The sequence below is a fragment of the Aphelocoma coerulescens genome, chromosome 19 (assembly GCF_041296385.1).
Source record: "Aphelocoma coerulescens isolate FSJ_1873_10779 chromosome 19, UR_Acoe_1.0, whole genome shotgun sequence".
Classification (NCBI taxonomy): Eukaryota; Metazoa; Chordata; class Aves; order Passeriformes; family Corvidae; genus Aphelocoma; species Aphelocoma coerulescens.
Window position 1 is genome coordinate 6,546,998 of NC_091032.1, and position 20,077 is coordinate 6,567,074.

Here is a 20,077-nt window from a genome sequence, read left to right on the forward strand (position 1 = left end):
GTGACCAGCTCTGGCTGAAATCAGAGACCCTGACACAGACACAGCCCAAGGAATCTAAGGAATCACAGCGCCCAGCTCAGTGCAGGAGCCTTGGTGGGGCAGTGCTCTGCCCCACAGCAAGACCCTGTGCAAGATCTGGAAGAGGGGGTCCATGCTTCGAGGGGGAATATGGAAAAGAGAAGGAGCTTGTGGCCTGACCCATCTCTACTGGAAAGCAGTACTCAGAGGCAGGCTGCAGGTGGGGGAAAGAAGAAATTGGGGCAGAAGTTTTCCTCCAAGGCCCACATTCACCCACGGCCCCAGGAGTGTTCTGAGATCCCCACACTTTACCGGCAGCAGGGAAAAACCAAAATTCCCCACCTTGAATGGAAAGTGACACCCAGCAGGGACATGCCCAGAGTGTTTCCACAGACATCCAGCTCCAGCAGGGCTTGTCAGGACATTGGCTTCACCCCCATTTTCTCAAAGCAAGTTTCACACTCAGCCTTTCCACTCGCAATCCCAAGGACTAACCAGTCACACTCCCCAGGAACCAGTACAGAACTGGGACAGAGATATGTGCTCACTTATAATTGTTTTTAAGGAAACGTGATACCTGCCTCTAGGAATGAAGCATGTTTCATGCCTCTTGCCAACTTAAATCACAACCTCAGCAAGCCCAGGCAGAGCCCTGTGTGCCCCACACTGTGGCATCTCAAGCAGGCACCTCACGCTTCTTTCACCACTTTTTCTCTCACAGCCTCGAGGTTTTGATGAGCTCATCACTCAACTTTGGACCTTTCATCTTTGGGTTCATGCTAAGGTCATGGGGCTGCTTTGACTGGGCTTTTCTCTGGATGACTGTTTCCCTACTGACTCACCTGTCCCTCGGCCTCTGGGAGCCCTCCCAGCTCCTCCCATCAAACTCAGCTTCTCACGGGGAGAGGGAAACAGCGACCTCCGTGAGTGGCTTGGCACAGAGGAGGAAGTTCTGTCACCTCCTGCTCTGCATTCACATGGTAGAGAGGAGCACTTCCCAAAAGCATTGCCAGCATGCTCACTACCCTGAAGGTGCTGCCACAAGCTCTACAACTTACTGCCTTCATCTCACTCACTGTGCAGCTTAAAAACGGTCCCCTCCAAAGATTTCCCAAAAACAGCCCTCATGCCAATATCAGGATGCCAGACCAGGACTCTCAGCACACTGACATTGCTGCCCTTTGTGGGCAACACTGCTCCTTGGGACAGGGAACCAAATCTGGATGGTCCCAGTCGCTCACTTGGGAAAAGCCCATCAAGAAAAGCTTATGCAACAACAAAACTATGTCAAAAACTGGATTTTGGCCCTTCCAGCTGAAAAGAGGGCATCACCGATATGGAAGTTATGAGCATATAGCGAAGGCATTAGTTACAAAAACAAACCAGCTGTCAAAAAGAAGGGGTCCCTGCACACAGTAGTGCCTGAAGCTGAAAACAGCTGTTTCTGCTGTCATGAGTCAGCATGTGCAGACAGACTAAATCCACCTGGGAAGACGCAACCTCACCAGAGGAAGCAGCCCAGTGCTGCTTGGGGAGCATTCACACACCTCGCCGCCAACCCAACTGGATTTGTTGCCATGGAAGGAATCAACAGTGACTAACAACTTCTCGTGGAGCAGCTAAAGGAGCAGAGATAGCAATGGGGCTGAACAGCCAGCTCAAATCTCCTCGAGGCCGCAGGGAGCACGGCCTGACAGCAACACAGAACCGCTCGGGCAGCTTCGGGAAAGGTCCACCTCATCTCCAGCCAGGAGAGAAGAAAGCAACACTCAGCCTCCAGAGCCTGCACTGACCACGCTGAAAGTGGTGTTCCCCACCCCAGCACAGCAATGCTGGAAATGCCAGAGGAGAGCACAGGAAAAGGAGTGCCATGAGCCAGGCTGGGAAGCGGCGCTGCTGCGCTTGAACCCGTTTGGCTCTGGGCAAGGAGTGCACAGAGCTTTGGCACCTGAGCATCAGCCCCAGCTGTGAAGGAGGCACCAAATAAGGGAAAGATTCTGGAGAAGCGACTCCTGGGGAAAAAGCGTTTCAAGTTAAAAATTGTTACTTCAGGTTTGGAAGTAAATTCCAGGATCTGGTCTTTATCAAGCGAGGCAAACTTTCTTCAACATCAGCAAAGCATCTGTGGAGCAGAAAGCGGTGTCAGAGTCAAAATAGGCTGCAAAAGACAAGTCCATTAATCAAGAGACCAGATGCAAAACTGCCTGTAACAAATGCTCTGTCTCCACTGGAGTGGAAGGGCCTGGAGCACAGCGGGATGTTCTCCTGAGTCTAAGGGTCTCCTCGGTGACAAGGAGTTGGGATACAGACCACAGAGCCACACAGCTCCGCTCCAAAACACGTACCACACTCATCCCAAATATTTTTAGGGTTTCTTGGGCAGTCAGGCTTTTCCAGGCACAGCTTCCTTGCTGAGAACTGTGTGAAATAACATCCAGGCACCCAAAACGTGCCATATTCTCACTCCCAGCTCAAGGGTTTATTCCTCTTTTTCCACAGGCAAGCTCCCTCAGAGCACCCAGTCCAACACTGATACAGAGATTCCTGAAAAGCCCAGGATGCTGCAGCGGGCTAGGCTGGCAGGATACCAGGAGGAGTTTTTACTGCTACAGGTGTAACCCCACCAAAGTGCTGGTGGAAAGGGTTTTGTGCAAATGGCTACCCTACACAAAGGAGACGAGACAAAAGGGCTGTTAAAATTGTCTGGCATTTTTGCAGTGTTTACAAGGTACCCACAGAGCTGTGGGCAAATTCCAGCTGGGCTAATTACCATAATCACTTCTCTTCATATACCACCTGCAACCACAAATGGATACAGGGCTTGCCTTGGCTGCTTCTTGCCACGTGTTTAGTGCAGGTTTCTGCTTAGCAGAGCAATGTCCTGCCCTGAAACGGATTTCTGTAGCAGCAGAAGCAATTCCAGTGAAAATCCTGCTACTTAACATCAGACACTGCACAAACGTAAAATCCAATTTGCTATGACATGGAAGAGAGAGGGAACCCTGATGCATCATGGCCTTGAGGCATAAAAAAATTAATTTACAGGTAAAGAGACACTGAGACACTCCTGCAGCTCCCTTGTCTTTCACAGTGCAGCAGCTCCAGCTCCAGGACACATCTCGTGGCTGTAAGAGTTACAAGCCAGCAACCCAGCAAGAGGAAAAAGAAGCATTTAAGAAGCCCCTTGGCAAAAAGCAGTGAGCTTTTGAGTTCTTCCTTCATCCCAGCAGGGAGCAGGTGAGAGGAAAAACGTTAAGGAAGAAAATTATCTGCTTTAGTAACGTAAAGATCAAGCTATGGTAACTTCACTGGCTCCAAAACAAGTATCTGACTTCTAAATAAATTCAACACAATTTAATAACGAATTTACTAGCAGAACTTTCAACTCAACGAAAGCAGGTCAAATGGAATATTTATATGTGTGTTATTTCCTTTTCAACCAAGCTTGTAGCTAAATTTGGTTTCCATGAATTAGTAATGTGCAACATTCTTGAAAAAATAACATTAAACGAATAAACTGATTCAGTAACCTCTTAAAGAGAGGTCTTCAGGGACCCTCACTGAACTGGATGGGAAGAGGATGGTAGAGACTCACTAGAAAGGTTTTTAGTCAACAAAAGGAAACTCTGCTGTCAAACTGCCCCTTTGGAGCAATAAGTAACGATGGCTGCAGAGCATTCACACGGGGTTTACTATAACAGCTTCAAAATCTGGGGGTTTCCAACACCAAATGTCATGTTATTCATCTGGCATCACATGCAAAATTAAGTCTCCAGGAGATCGTGCCCGAGGCAGCTTCTCCAAAAAGCCTTTAGGGACCACAATGGCTGAATTCCCAAGGCAGTGTCCAGCAAAAAGGATTAAACACATCCCTTGGATGTGCAAGCAGAGCAGGCACTGGACAGCAAATTCACATCTAAATACAGCACTGTGGGGGATGACACTGAAATACTGCATCCAGCTCTAGTGCCCTTATTTTTTTAAAAGGATGCTGAAAAATTGGTAAGGATCCAAAAAAACAGCCATAAAAGTGATTCAAAGGCTAGAAATGATGCCTTGCAGTGAAAAATTTCAACAGCTCAATCTGTTCAGTGTTATCAAAATAAGACTGGGAGGCGATTGGATTGCTGGGTGCAAAGTGCCTCTGTGGTACTTAAGGGCTCTTCACTTTTGCAGAAGAGCAAAGCACAGGAACAAACTGGGAACATTCACTCCATAAATAAGGTAAAAGTGTCTCAAAACCAGTGCAATTATCACTGGAACGAACTCCCCAGGAAAAGGGTGGATTCTCAAGGCTGGATGTCTTTCTGGAAGTACTGTACTTTCTGGAAGTACTGCTTTAGCCAAACACGAGTTATTTGGCTTCATATAGGAGTAGCAGGGTGAAATTTAAGGACCTGTGATATACAGGAGATCAGACAAGATGATCTAATGGTCCCTGCTGACCATAAACTCTCTGAATCAATGCAAACATGCCAGAGAGTCCTCAGCTGAGATATCAAGTTCATTTTTGACACAAAACTTTTCACAAATTGGCTCTGGTGCTGCAGGTCGTTTAGGATACAAGCTCAGCTCTTCAAGGCTGCATCTGGTTAAGCACTGAAAGCCCAGGCAGAGCCTTCTGTGTCCAGCAGGTGAGGGGGAGGCCACATGTGCACTAAAGCAGCCCCAACCAAAAGCAGCTTATACTCAAATGCTCACTGTTTGCCAGGAATAAACAGTGTTCACCTTCCTGTGACAGAAAACTGACACGAAGAAATGTGTGATGAATTCTGGTCGTGAGAGATCAGCTGTTAAGGCAGCTCAGGGTGTTGTCAGCCCTCTTTACTACTCCAGAGTAGATTATTCGTGGGGTTAAAGCACAAAGGAGGGAGATAATGTGAGAAATTAAGAAGGGTGAAGACTGAAGAGATCGAACCCTGAAAGGCTTAGGATGGAGTTGGGCCAAGAGAGGAGACATTTGGACAACAGGCTGAGCAGAGACAGAGCCTTCCAGAAGGATGACAGCATTATCTCACGCAACCTTCACATTCCCACTCTTCCAGCCACGCTCCCTGTCCGGGATAATGGGAGCTGCTCCCAGCCATGCTGTGCCTCAGGCTCCCACAGCCCACAGGTAGTTGTCCACCCTGCTGCATCTCCCTCTCCACTCTGAATTATGCAGCAATGAAATCTGCTGGGGAGGAAGAGTAGAGCCAAGGACAGAGGAAATGACACAGACTCCAGCAGGTTCCACTCCCTGATCCTCCGGAAGGAAGTTTCTTTCCTAGTACCCACCTCCACAGTGGACACGAAGCCTGTCTGGAAATGGCTCATTCAACACTGAAGAGGAATAAACATTCCCCATGGCAGAATTAAGTGGTTTGGCTGTGGGATATGAGGTGCCAATCCCAAAAAATCTACACAGACAGCAGGAAACGTTGGCCTGGGCCAACTTCAGACAAAGATCAAGGTTAGACTAACAACAAAAAAAAGATCTCAAGAGAAATCAGTGTCTACAGCCTTCACCCTGCTCTGGGAAATCTCCCAACCCTGCTATTAAGATATTTTACTTCCTTTACCAGTACTGCCAATTCTGGCAGCACTCTCATCTCAAGTGCAAACTCTCCCTCCCAACACCACTGCGCAGCACCAGGATCGTCAAACCCACTGCTCTGAGAAAGGCCTCGTGTGCAGCAGCAGGAGGGGGTTTGGTTACACACAAATCCCTGCCTGATCAGCACCAGCAGGAGAGGAAATGAGGAAAGAGTGACTGACAGGGAAAGGCGGTTTCTGGATGATTGTACTTGGTTTTGGAGTATGAGAAGCTTGTTGGAACACAAAGTCTCGCTCCCCTCACCGCAGCCTCTCTGAGCACTGGGATAGAGCAGAGCCCCTCACACAGGCACAACTCAGTGATGTCCTTGTAGTGCTTCCACCTCTGATCCACCACACACATTAGCACCAGATGCCTGTTGCCAGAAGGAGAACATGCCAGTGTCTCTCCCATTCAGGCAACATTAGAGCCTGCCTTGTTCTTCACAGTTAAATAAAACCACCAACGTGGTCTAAAAAGAAGAAGGTGGTGGGGGGGGGGTGTGGAAAAGATCAACACCAACTTCTGGAAACTGTTACCAATAGCTCAGCCTTCACTTTCTGGGTAGTGACAAAAGGACAGGTTGTGCTGGAAAGCAACATTTGGGTTGTACATGACATGAATGCACAGGCTGGATCGGGGTGTTGTGGAGCAGCACTGAGCATCCATGGAACATCACAAGCCCAGGCAAAGTGGACCAGCATTTCTGGTTGGATTGCTAACACAGGAACTGCAGCCGAGAAGGTTTTTATCAGCAATTTAAAGTGAAAACACAATTTATTAAAAAAATTAAGTGCAAGCAGGGATGGTGCACTACTGGCAGGCAAAAAAAAGCCAGCGCTGAGCTGCATGGCTGAAAGTCACGTCTCAAACCCAGTGAGACCAGGAGTGTGGTTTTGGTGTTTAACCAGTTTCAACTGCAGCCTGGCACTCTTTTACTTCCTCTGCAGAGAAGTCTTCTCACTGCTGCGGGAAAGAAACCAACCTCACCACGCGAACCAAAATGGCTCGAGTAAAAATAAAGCCCCAAGGTGGCTTGGTAGCCGAGGTCATATCAGGAAGCAGAGGGCTTGCAGGCAGAGGAAAGCACTCAGAAAATACTCACGCTGCCAACCAAGAAAGAGATTACAGAAAAGGAGGCAGGGCAGAGAATTAATGCAAGTCCAGCAGTAAAGAGGCTGAGAAGCCTCTTTCACACGCCACCAGCTCCCCCATGCTCAAAACAGTTTGTAAACTGTTTCCTAAACACAAGGGGAAAAAAAAAACCCCAGACCTAGTCCTGACCTCCATGAATGAGTAACCAAACCCAACAGCTTCCTGCAAGCTTGTGGGGGTGAGGAAAATGAGGGCAGGACAGAGGGAATTCCACGCTTCTCCCTCTCAAGTCTCACTTTGGGCATGAAGATTAAGGATGCAACAGCTCTTGCTGTTCTCTCATGTGGGCATGTTCTCTCATGTGGGCAGTAGATGAAGGCCAGAAATAAGGGAAGGCAGCCCTTAGCTGACTGCTAGTGCCTGGCATTCCCACCTCAGAGAGCATCTCTGCTTGTTGTTGTGCTGCAGGGGAGGCTCAGCAGGGGCTGGCAGCTCTGCAGAGGTGTGGATCAACCACAGCTATGAGCAGGCTGGGGCAAAGCACTGCCATCCTGTGACAGCAATGACAGCCCATAACAACAGCAGACCACAGACAGGATCACTCACATCCAATACTAGAGAGCATCTAACCAGAGAGGGGACAAACTTCCTGACCTAACAGAAGCCACCCTCCTGTGACAAGGTGCCGACAGTGTAAGAGCTTGTGTGCATCCCACTGGCTCCTTCCGTGAGAAAAACCCGAGGGGACACTCCCTCCCTTTGGGGACACACCTACACTGCTGCTGTGCTGTGGCTCAGATGTTTAACTGGTGTGAGAACAGCTGCAGCAGCAGCACACAGGGTATGTCCAGGCACTGCTGGGCTAGTGGGTCCCATTCCCTCCACTCTCTGCACCAGCATCTAGTTTTGGGTTAAAAAAACCCTAAAAGAGTGCAAGAGTCAGCACAGGACATCATGTGCAGCAGCAGGGTTACCTTTTTGGGGAGCCACGCCCCAGCAGTGGGGGGAAGGCAGCAAGACTGTGCTTTTCACCCTGCCCATCTAAACCACAGGCACGGCCCCAGCTGCCTGGGTTCATTTTCCAGATCAGAGGCTCCTAAAATGGACCATTCCGAGGGCTTTGCCCACCTGACACCACAGAGGTATCAAATGAGAGAGCCCTGTAGGAGCCCTGTACTTCATCCAGCAAAGATTATTCATAAGAGCCTGCAAAGAAAAGATCAATCTTTCACTGTCCTGAGCGAAACCACCCAACCATGCTGGCAGTGAGGAGAAATGCTCCCACCAGCCTGGCAGGGATGCACCAAAAATAATGAGTTCCCCAAGCAGCCTCTTCTCCGTGCATCTGTATGGAAGAACAACCATCATTACAGCAATACATCATTTCCACTTCTGCCTGTCACTTACCTCCAGTCATGTGTAATGGAACAGAGTTACAAGGTGAGGGGAAGAGCTGAGAGAGGAGGGAGCAGTGCTCAGAAACAGGGGTGTCTCTGGGGTATATTTGCATGAGCAAAGTTTGGCCATGCTCAGAGACACCCAGCTCAGACCACAACAGCCTTTGAACAAACCAGACACTTCCAGGGAGCAGAGGCAGTGACATCCAGGCAAGCTTAACTCTGACATGGGTCACTACTGCTCCCATGTGTGACTGGTCCAAGTGAAGGGCAGACTAAAGGAGCAGAATGGCCAAGAAACCCCCATCACAACTGTTACCAGACTGAGGTTTCATCCCTCCAGATTGCAAAGCTCAAGCTCCACAAGAAGAAAAACTGCAAGGACTGAAACCAGGAAGGAGAAAGAGCCAGCTCAGTCACCCGAGTGGCTGCTGCCCAAGAGGAACAAGTGCACAGAGCAGGAACAACAAACATCACCAAGGAAAAATGGACATGAAACATGCAGGAGCTGTGGGACAGGGACCCTTTTCACTAAGGACACATGGCCTCTCTCGAGGAAGCAGCCTGGGCAGCCCCCCAAGGTCTTGCCCATGCTCCTAGATGCACAGGCATTCCCAAAATTGCCTCATGGCAGTATTTACTGCTCACTCATGGAAACCCTGGTGCAGTGTCCACACCCCTTGTTGCTGAGAAGAAAGTCTGAGTAAAGAAATGGCAGTTAAAATCTCCTCTGAATTCCAGAGATAATGGTTCCACCCCAATTTCTCTGCCATTGCAAAGGAGCTGTTGCTCCATAGGCACCCAGCACGAGGCAAATCCAAAACCTCTGTCCCTGACCAGCAGGCTGGAGGAAAATGGGAATGTTCCTGCAGCTGATGCACAGGGCTGTGACAGCAGATCTTGACTCTGGCCTTTGCTTTCCCAAGAGCTTTTCGGGTGGCCCTACCAAACTTTTGATGGTTCTACAAGACTGACCTCTCACAAAGAGGCTAAGAGACTTAATTCTTTAATGATGATGAAGTATTCAGACATCTGGAGAGAAGTATTATTCAATTACTGGCCTGCCAAGGGAAAACCTCTCTTCCCTAATCTTAGCTGCAGCAATCTTTATTAGTGCCTGCATGCTGCGTGGTAACACAAGGAAGTGTCTACTGCAGAGCACAGGCAGCAGGCAGCAGCAATTGTGAGAACCTTAACTCAGCATTTCCTGACAGGAGTGATTAAAATCTCAAACTCAGTGTAATATTAGCACTTTCTCAAGAGACTGACAGCCCGTTTGCCCTGTTTGCTTTACCAATCCATAGCCTGCAGAGCAAACTGCTTACGGTACTATCAGATTTAAGATGAATACAGACCCATGGCAAATGAAACCAGTGGCAGAGAAGAAATGGCAGAGGCTCAGCTCTTTGGCTCACCAACACAACTGTTCACCGGCTCAGCCTCCTTTTTTAGCATTTCTCATTGGAATTGCCCATGAAGTGACCAGATATTGCCAGGTAAAGGATGAGCCTGCCCCTGCACACCCAGAAACATGCAATGTACAAGAGACCACAGAGAACAGCCATTCACAGAATGAAACCCCAAAAGGCTGTGGCCAAAACCCTGAGCACAGGGCTCAACAGTCAGGCTGCAACTCAAACACCTCCTCAGCTTGCTTTGAAATTGTCCCATGCCCTGTGTGCCAGCAGTGCCAAATCCAGTGACAGAGGAAGGGGCCAAACACAGATTTACGCCCCTTGGTGTGCACAGGTGGTGCATTTTAGGAAGATGCAGAACTGGAAGAAAAGGGGATGGAGCAAACTGTGAAACAGGCAGCTCTGCCAAGCCTCCACCTAAAAACACAGTGCAAGGCAAACTGCCAGCCCCACATACTTCCCTCATCCCAGAAATGGCTGCAGTTTGAGCTGGCCTTTTCACTCTTGCCATCCCACATTACTAACTCCAGGCTGTGGGCTCCTGACCCTGAAATAAAGAAAATTTGGGGCCTTTGTAGAGAGCTGTGTAAGGGAAAATGAAGTCGGTGCTGAGCAGAGATGTGCAAGCCTGTGCTGACAGGGACAGCACACACACCAGCAGGTCCTGGGAGAGCAATCGTGCAGCACCTCCCTGCCAAGTGTGTCACATCACAGGACTGGCACCTCACCACATGCACGGAGAAAACAGCAACTACTGAGGACAGAAAACATCCCCAATCGATTTCTTGCCACCTGTAGAACAGCATCCTCACACTCAAACCATTTGTGGCTGGGTTTGAAACAACAGCCCCTGTCTGAAGGGTGCAAGCAGCCTCCGTCCCACACCCTGCACAGACTTCATCCAGAGCTGTTATACCTCTACTTGCAGTGTTATATCTGCTGCTGCCATCTGAACTGACCCATTTTACCCTGTAGAATGCCCTTCTCTGGCCCAGAAATAGCTGCCATAAGACTGATGCCTCTGCTACCTGCAGAGCACAGCTGTCAGGGCCAGCACAGAACACAGCCTGCCTCTCTCTGCCTTTTCAAGGGCTGAAGCTGGCAAGGAAGGGACCGGGGAGGCAATGACACATTTAGCCTCATTTCCCCAAAATGACACACAAACGCTGGCACACGTCCCCTGGGAGCAGAGCTGTTCCCTTCCGGCCGGCCGGGGATGTGGGGCAGAGGTGCTGCCAGGACCAGGGCTGCTCCTGCTCCTGTCCCGGCCAGGCAGGGCCCTTCCGAGGCCAAACAGTGCCACACAGTGGCAACTCAGGGCTGCTCGGCTCCTCTCCAGCCGAGCAGCTCCAAAACACCCGGGGATGCTGCGAGGAGCAGGCTAAGAGGCTACAGCTTCAAGGAGGAAGGAGTCCAGAGCTTCCTGCAGAGCTGCTGTCTTTATCCAGCCCACGGCTTCACAGCTCGGGAGCTTTGGCAGCGACACAGATTTAAGGTTTTCTTTCCACGTGGTTATTTTGGGTGACAGGGCCCCATAAGCAGTTGCGCCAACTCGAGTGCTGCCCCACGGCAGGCACAGGCAGCTTGAGAATAAATATCTTGGCTGCCAAAACCAACAGTGCCCAAACGCAGGCCCTCAGCTCCCCCCATCCTTTTGCCATTCTATTTTCTGCTGGTGTGGCTTCTCCATGATCAGAAAGCTCGTACTCATCAGGAGCCAATGTTTCAAACAGAAGGAAATCAAGACTAATGGTAAATGTCAGACAAACGTGTACAGACAGTGCCAGCAAGCTGCACTTCAGAGAGCACAGACCCCACTGAACAGAGCGAGGGGAGGCTCTACACTGGTGCACTACAAACACATTGCTGCCTCCCACTTTGCCAGCTGCTACCCTGCCTCATGTGAGAGCACTGCAAAAGAGAAACCCCCAGCGCCCCAAAAACACTGACAGCATCTTATGCCAAGCATCTTCATCAATGATTGATGGAGAAGCTAAAGCTTGGCACGTTCCTTTCAATGATGCTGAGGAAGCAAAAGTCCCCAGAAGAAAAGCTGAGGAGAGGGAAAACAACCAAGGGCAGGAACATCTGAAAAATGCTGCAGCAACGTGCCAGAGCTTATCTTTCAAAGCTCCAAGACTTCACCCCAGTTCCACCCAGCTGAAGTCACAAATCCGTTACCAAAGCACAAATCCAAGAAGCTTTGGGCCCCACAGTGTGCAGGGAAGGTCTTCCCAGCTCTCCTAAACTCCCATCCTCAACAGCCATTTTAGGACAGGCAGCCCAGAGCTCCCTGGCAAGTTCTCTTGCAAGTCAAATGTGCCAGAGCAGTGCAAAGATTCCTGGAGGATGAGCTCCCAACCACCACTGCCTTTGCCTGCATTCCTGGGCCTGACACAGAGTTCACCCAGGCTCCTCTTGCAAGGTACAGCTGGACAGGCTCACAGGAGACACCACCAGTTCATTATATTTTTAATCTTGCAAAAGAAAGGTGCTGGTCTGGCCTCTCAGCAGAGCAAGTTATGCAAATGTAACACCTACACTGGAAATTGAAACCACGGTTTTCACATTCCCAGTGCAAACCTCCAACCATCTGGCAATGGGACAAGTGACACACTTCCAGAACAAGCCTCAGAACTTCCAGGGTCACTGTTAACCCTGATCTCCAGCACCTGACCTCATTTCCCACCGGGAACCTCACCCAAGTTAGAGCCCTCAGAGCAGAAGCATTTCACAGCATCTTCTGTTTGTGCCTCTCTCCTGTTCCACATCAGCCACGCCAGCGCACGCTGCCAAGAAAGGGATGGTAACAACATGCCTTAAACACGAGAGGCACGAGGTCACCAGCTCCTCAGCCTGACCCAGGGCACAGCTCCCACAGGGAAAGCCAAAACACTGGAAAATTTAGCAACAGGAAAGCAAAACAGATCCAGTGTCATTGCACTGCATTCCAAACACATGACACCAAAGCCAACCGCCGCCTCCTGCAGTACTCACGTCGCTGGGGCTGAGGTTCCCAAGCCCATTGTCCTGCTCAGAATCCCGGCCAGACTCGTGGCCCTGGGAGGAACGGGGGTGGGAGGGATGGATCCAGATCTCCAGCCTGGTGGCATCATCTCCCACTTGTCGCAGCGTGGATTTCTTGCCCTTGCCCCGGCGGTTGGGGCTCACATCCAGCACGTGATGTTTCCTGTGCTCCATCTGCTCGGACTGGGCACACAGGACACATTCAGATCACAGAGGGATCAAGGGTCAGGGGAAGTGTATCATTTCATTAACATGGAAAAATTAGCCCTTTGCCCAGCTTCTCAACCCAGGGTCAGGTCCAGAATTTGGTTCTAACTCTACAGGACAGTGCAGGTGAGAAGTTTTCAACTCCAACTATCCCAGGACAAGAGTGTCCAGTCCCAGGAGTGTGTGGCAGCCCATGTGCTGTATTTGGGGTGACTCCCTGAGGCACAAAGGCACTGCAGCCTCCCTTACCCATCCCCACAGGAGTGGGGCACCTATGGAATAAAGCATTGATTGTGCTACACGCCAAGGCCATGCTGCAAACCACAGCAACCTACAGCCCTTGCTGAGCTCAGCTAAATCAGTTTGTGACCCAGAAACAAGAGATTCAGCTGCTCAAACCACCCCAAAACCATCATTCTGAAGGCTGCCTCTCTCATGAAATTTCTTAGAAGTAGGTAAGGAGTGCCTCCAAGTCCAAAAGCCACCATCCTCTCCATGCTCTCCAGCACAGGCAGGTGCAGCATCCACAGCCCAGCTCCAAGGCTCACCTTGCGTTTTGTCTCCTCAAACAGACTCATGAGGCTCTCCTTGGCAGTGAGGATGGGGTTGCTGGCAGCCAGGCTGCGCATGTAGTAGTACACAGCATCCAGCTTCCTCCTCTGCAAGAAACACAACCAGGCTCAGAGCTGCCACTCCTTCTGGGGCATCCAGAGCCACGCTCCCATGTGCTTCCCCTTCCCTCTCCCTCAATACTGCCTGGGACAGACAGACACAGTCAGAAAGGTCCTTCCCAGCCATGAAGGTTCTTCTGAACTGCTCTACTTTAAACCAGCATCTTCCAGTGTTGTGAACTGGCAGATCCCTACCAGCCTCTGTGCCCCAGCACGATGCTTCCATTATCTGCTGTCACATCTTCCCTGAAGTCAGTTTTCCTGCATGGCTGGCGTAGCCAGCACAACTGAAACCCGAGGAAGTCACGTGTGGATGCTGCTTAGACCAATGCCCACAGGTTCAGCGATAAGACAGCAAACAGATGGCTCTGAGCACAAAAATCTCATGCAAAAAGTGGGCTGTGCTTTCAACTTTAAACAGTTAACACTCTCAACAGCCCACAGAACAGTCCCCAAAATCCCTGAGGGAGTAGCGTGTATCTGACAAAGCTGCCTGGAGCCACAGCAGCTGGAACCCACACAGCACATCCTGCCATCAGCTTTTTTTTTTTACTTCTAAGAAAAAACCCCAAACCATCTGAGCACTGCCCTAAACAATCCCTTTCCCCACCAGATGGAATCTCATCACAGCCATCCCAGAGGCTCTCCCTGTGCCTGCACATCCTTGCAGGAGGAGCATCTCACCGTGTAGATGGCCAGAAGTGCCAGCTGGTTGTACGGGCGGCCGTTTTTGGGAGCAATTTGCTGAGCCTTCAGGTACCAGCTGGGGAAGGGAAAAAACAGAGAGAAAGGGTTACTGAAAGGACATCAGGCTGCCTTCCGTGTCCTCAAGGGTGCAGAACTCCCCTTGGAACTGGCATTTCTGCAGGGAACGGGCCCTTCCCACAAGTGCCCTCTGCCTGCAGGAGTGAGCATCCTGGGGAAGGATGGGGCACTGGACAAGAGAGGGCAGATCCAGCTGCAGAAGGAAATACCCCTGGCTCACCCCACAGACGAGCAGGATGCAAGCAACAAGTGCTGAGAAGTTCTGATGGAGTGAGAACATATGCATGCAAAAGCCACCAGAAAATACAAGAGCAATTCTGCCAGGCTCAGTGGCCTAAACCCTCCCTGCTGCAGGATCAGCACAGGACAACTTCCACAACCTCCACTTCTAGATGGAGGATGGCTGGATCTGGCAGCTTGCTCTCTGGAGCAGCAAAACCCAGCTACATCTTTCAGCTTTACAGTACTGCTACACAGCAGAGGAGTGGACAGACTTTAAAAAGGAGGAGAACTACTTCTTTGGCTAGAGGCAAGTTCAGGGATGAAATAACATCCATCCCTGGTATCCAGAGGCAGAGCTGTGCTGGAAGGACACAGCAGCTGAGTGCCTACCTGCGGGCCTTGCCGTAGTTCGCCGTGTCGTTGGCCTGTTCCCTGTACCGGCAAATGTCCCCCTGGCAGATCATGCACCTCTGGGCACTGATCAGAGCGTACTTCACCTGCAAAGGAGCAGCCATGGACCACCTGGGACACAGCCCTGACTCACCTGCAGACCCAGCGAGCCCGCAGGGGTTGTACAGAGCCAAGAGGAGGTCAGTGACACACTGAAGGTCTCACAGAAGGGCAGCAGAATGACATGACAAGGCTCCACGGCACTGGTTCAGCATTTGCAGGGCCAAGCCAACCCCCTAAACACCTTCTCTCTGACACAATATCCCACCTCTCTTCAGAAGGGAGTTGTTCAGTCCATGACCAATTTGAGGACAGCTGTTAAATAAACACATTTCTCTGGGAATGGAGCTGGACTAAAATATCCTTTCCCAGCTGTCCCTTGCACCTGCACTCAACAGCTCAGGGCAACCCATCAGGGAGGCAGCACAACTGCCAGCTTTCCCTCATTATTCTGGATTCCACAGGCAGAAAAAAAGAGATGGTCAGGGTGCCTTTGGACACTTCTTTCCTTTATTACCTCTGCTCACAGAGCTGGTACAAAACAAGTTCTTTGCAAAGGAAACTAAGAAATGGTACTGCACCAGAGTGCAGAGTTCTCCAGCAGCTGAGAAAGATTCCCTGCAAACAAACTGGCTCTGCTTGGAGGACAGCTGCCTGCCCCTTGGCAAGGGCAGCACACTGAGTTCAGCACCTTGCACAGGATTACCAGGATGAGAAGTCTCCATGAGGAAGCCAACCTACCATTTTCCTGAGAGGTTTACTGCGGATGGCCATCCCATCCATGTAGTCCTCAAGCTTGAACTGGTAGGACACCTGCAGCTTCTGGAGGAGGCTGTCAAAAAAAGAAGAGCCCTGCAAAACACACACACACACACACACACTTGGATGTTATGATCTTTCTGATGACAAGCACAAAATCACCACACCATCCCTGCCTCATTGAAGAAAGGAGGTCCCTCTCCATGAGATTTGGGCTGTTTCCCTTCAGAGCACAATAAGGAGGTTGGGGAATCTCCAGCCTCAGAGGTTTTGAAGACTGAGCTACACAAAATCAGGACTGACTTGCTTTAGTGTTTAACGAGTCCTGCTGTGAGCAGGAGGTTGGACTAAAGGCCTCCACCATCCTAATTCTGTAAAACACATCCTTTCAGGTCTGTCAGCCTCCCTGGTACAAAGACTAAACTGAGCTGCAGTTTTACAGAATGACTTCCGTGCAAATTTGGTAAAGATGGCACAAGCACCTCCAGGAACGCTTCTGTTTAGCTCCACTTCATTTTAGCTTAAATCAATTTCTAATTAACACAAACACACCAAAACAAACCTGGTTTAAATTCTAACAAATGTCTACCTAAACATACACCTGCCACACTAAACCATAAGGTGTCTGAGTATCCTCTTTGCATATGGATGACACAAGGAAGCTGAACTCATGCATAGGATCAAGACAACCAGTTGTCCCATTACACCACCCCTTTCTAAAAACCAGTCAATCCCACCCAAAGGTTTAGTGGAATTCAGGGATGTTTCTCTCTTCTTACCTCATCTAGAAGCAAGAGCAGTTTGTTTCGAATTTCCTGGGCATTTTCCCCCTGAGGGTCCTTGAGGAGCTGCCGGAATTTCTCAATCACCTGGTAAAAAGCATTTTTCCACAGTAACTGGTCCACGTTCTGGGTGTCAGAGAACTCAATGTCCATGAGGATGCACCGTTCATAGAGCTGCAGCATCTCCACCCTACAGCAAAACACAGTCAGGGAGTGGTCAATGCAACAGCTCCTCCCGAGCACAAGGTCTGGGCCAGGAACAAACACACAAAGAACCACAGGGCAACAGAGTTCTTGCCATTAAAATGACCCCCATCCCCTCTTCCATCCAACCAAAATACACAGCAGAGCACAGACCCTGCTTCCTCAAAACTGGATGAGTTGGGAACATCACAGCCAATGGAAATAAAGTCTCAGAGTCCCAGAAATCACGTTCCCCTCGTCAGCTGCCCACAGCCCTGCCTGGATGCCGGAGCAGAATTCCTCCCCCAAATTTAATAAAATAACTGCAGATTAGGAACAGCTCTGAAATAGTGGGGCAAGTTGATGGTACAGGGGATCCTCAGCTGTTCCTGCCTTGGCAGCCTCATTCCTTTTAATCTTTCAAGTCCTACAGAAACAACAGGAGAGCGTGGATGGTAAAACCTGGAGCGAAGCCAGATGACAATACCTGGAAGAGCCTGACAGGATAAGAGAAGGATGCACAAAGCACAGAGCCAGGATAGGCTGCCTGACCCCACACAGTCCCCAAACCCTACATACGCACCTGGAGAGCACAAGCACCAAGGGAACTGGACATTTCTGCAGATGGACATCGGGTAAGAGTCCCCACACAGCAGGCAGCAGGCACTCAGACACAGGCAGGACACAAGGGACACTGCCAGCAGGGACAGGGTCAACTGTGCCCATGTTCCCAGGGCAGGGTGGGCTTCCACAGGCCACAGCATCACTCCACAGTGCTTCCTCTCCTTCCACACTACAATTCTGGGTGACCTCAGCACCTTGAGGAAGACCTAAAATCTCTGGTGCTGCTTCAATCACAGACATATCCCACCCTGTGGTCTATAGAGCGAGTGCCCAAAACACAGAACAAGCCCTGAAATGAGCTCACTTGCTAGATTTACTGCCAGTCAGCTCTGCAAATCAGCCTCCAGAGAAGCCCTGCAGACACAGGTCACAAATAAAAGGGAAAGATGCCAAGAAGCAACTTGTTACAGCCCATGTTAACCACCCTCCAGAGCAACAGCATTACTTCTCTCTTGCCAGCCTGGCATCACCAAGTCAAAAAAGCGTCACCACGCTGAGTGGCATCAAGAGCAAAACTACACAGCACTGGAAAGGCACTGCCATTGTTGCACAGCACCAGGAATACACAAAATGCTTCCTGAGCACACGCTGAGGATAGGTAAGAAAGCAGAAGTCTGATGACAAAAACAGAGAGCACTGGAACTGAGAAACATTAGCTCCAGCAAGAGCCAGAAGAACCAAAAAGCTGCATCAGGTACTTGTCCTGCTCCTCTGTGTCCCTGCAAGGCATTCACTGAGCACAAGAAGCCACGGCTTAGCTCCCAGCCCAGGGAAATGACATCCATCCTCACCCACAGCTTCCTTCCACCACCCACACACCACTGGCACACAACAAACAGACCCAGCACATCAAAAAGCAGCAACCCAGCGCCCCATCTCCCAGCCTCTGAGACACAGAGATCCCCAGGGAGACACCATTCTCTTGTATTTCACCCTGGAAATGACTCACTCCCCCCTCTACAGCCCCCCCACGAACCTCAGCTGGGCCATCTTCTCCAGTCCCTCCGGGCTGATGCGGTCTCTGGACAGGAGGTTGCTGAGCTGCTGCTCCTGGTTCCCAGCCTCACGCAGGAGCTTGCTGAGCTCCTGCTGCTGCATGTTCCTCATCTGCTGCTCCATCTCGGGGCTCAGAGGAGTGGGGGGGAGTGGGCCACACAGGTACTGCCCTGCCTGGCCAGGGTACCCGGGGTAATAGGCTCCTGGGTACACCCCGTTGGTTGGACCCATAGGGTACTGCAGGGAATATCCACCATATGGATACTGGGGGCCTTGCCCGGAGGCACGAGGGTAATAATAGGGATTGTCAGAGTTTTGGAATTTATAGTAGGAGGGCTGGGCCTGGCGGGCTTCCCCCCAGGAGGTGGGGCTCACTTCATCATCCGTGTCTAGGAAGTGAAGCTGAGCAGTCTGGCTCTTCAGGGCAGGTTTTTGGTCCGGGTTGTTTGGGTCCCACAGCCGGCGGGCAGTGCCACCTCGGCCCCGGCTCCGGGGACCTTTGCTGCCAGCCCCGCCCAGCAGGAGCCTGGGCGTGGGGTGAGTGGCTTCAGGGACACCCACTGAGCTGGCAGAGAGGTCCGTGTTGGCAGGCAGGAACAGAATCCCACGGCCCCTCCCTTGGGGCTCCCTGCTCTGGCTCCTCGCCTCTGAAAGCTCTAAGGCCTTCAGGGACTTTTTTTTATCTGTATCTGCCAGGCTGACATCCCTGTTCATGGTCCTGCTGTCAAATGTGACTCGAAAGGGTCCCTTGGCTTCCCTGCCATTGCTGCTCCATTCGCTCTCGCTCCTGGAAGCTCGGCTCTGCTCCGAATGCCTCCTCCTGTCCGAGTTCCTGCTGGAGACGTACGCTTCTGCCTCATCAATCCTGTCGTCGTCCAAGGAGTCGGTGGAGGACATGGAGAGCTGCTTCCTAGGCCGTATCCTTTCCCTGGCACGCTCCTGCCGCCTCTCCACCCCATCCACGAGCAGGGCTCCATCTGTGCTGTTGTTACTTCCAGCTGAGCTCGTGCTGCAGGTGCGGTACCGGCTCCGCCGCTTGTCCGTGCGGGAATAGCGCTTGGTAGAGCCCAGCTTCCCCGGCAGCACCTCATCCCCCGTCCTCCTCACCCTCTCACTTCGCTCTGCTCGTCTCCCTTTATCTCCCCTGGAGGCTTTCACTGCTTCCCCCGCCTGGCTCCCCTCTCTGTCCTCCTTGCTCGATTTAATTCTCCTGTTGGTGTCTTTTCCAGCGCCTTTCTCAGTCTCTTCATCTCCCTCTACTTTCAGCTGCTCCATCCTCCCGGTGATTTCCTCGCTCGCCGACCGCAGGGAAGGTTCTTTAGCAGCCGAGTGCAGGCGCTTCCCAGGCTGGTAGATCTGCTGGTCTGGTTTCTTGGTTCTTCTAGGGGTCTTTGGACACCACTCATCCACAATGGGCTGCTTAGATAAGTTTTCCTGGCTTTGCAGGCTGCCTTTGGTCTCTGTTTCTTCCTTGTCCTGTGAAGGACCGTTCTGCTTGGGGCCATCACTTTTGTCCCAGTCCTCCACAGCTGGAGCTCCCACTCCCACAGAGTCCTTGTCCCCAGCACTCTCCTCCTTGTCGTCCTCAGCTCTGCTCCTTTCCTTCTCTGAGGCTTCCTGCTTTGGTGGCACAAGTTTGCTCCTCAGTCTGGAGAGGCCGGGTTTGTAAATCTCCTGGTCTGGGCGCCTGTTGTCTTTGCGATGCCTAGGCTCCTTCACCTCCTTCACGTTTTCTGGGGAAAAACAGACAGAAGGAACTCATTCCCAGGCACCAAAAAATACCACGACAAATATTCTAGGAGAAATATTTCGAGGCAAAGAGCCTGCCACCCTCAGGGCAGGTCCAGGAGAGATCTGAAAATCTATGTCAGTATGTACAGGAAATCACAGA

At 51.0% G+C, this 20,077-nt stretch overlaps 1 protein-coding gene across 2 annotated transcripts in view; it reads right to left on the reverse strand.

The window, feature by feature from the left end:
• Positions 1-20,077, reverse strand: part of SMG6 (SMG6 nonsense mediated mRNA decay factor) — a 105,743-nt gene that overhangs the window by 84,816 nt on the left and 850 nt on the right. For both annotated transcript variants that reach the window (XM_069033298.1, XM_069033297.1), the window contains exons 2-8: positions 18,167-19,919; positions 16,381-16,573; positions 15,584-15,694; positions 14,783-14,889; positions 14,090-14,168; positions 13,283-13,393; positions 12,498-12,710 (exon numbers count right to left, since the gene is read on the reverse strand). In XM_069033298.1, coding sequence (XP_068889399.1) covers positions 12,498-12,710; positions 13,283-13,393; positions 14,090-14,168; positions 14,783-14,889; positions 15,584-15,694; positions 16,381-16,573; positions 18,167-19,919 — 2,567 coding nt within the window. The remainder of the gene's footprint in view (positions 1-12,497; positions 12,711-13,282; positions 13,394-14,089; positions 14,169-14,782; positions 14,890-15,583; positions 15,695-16,380; positions 16,574-18,166; positions 19,920-20,077) is intronic.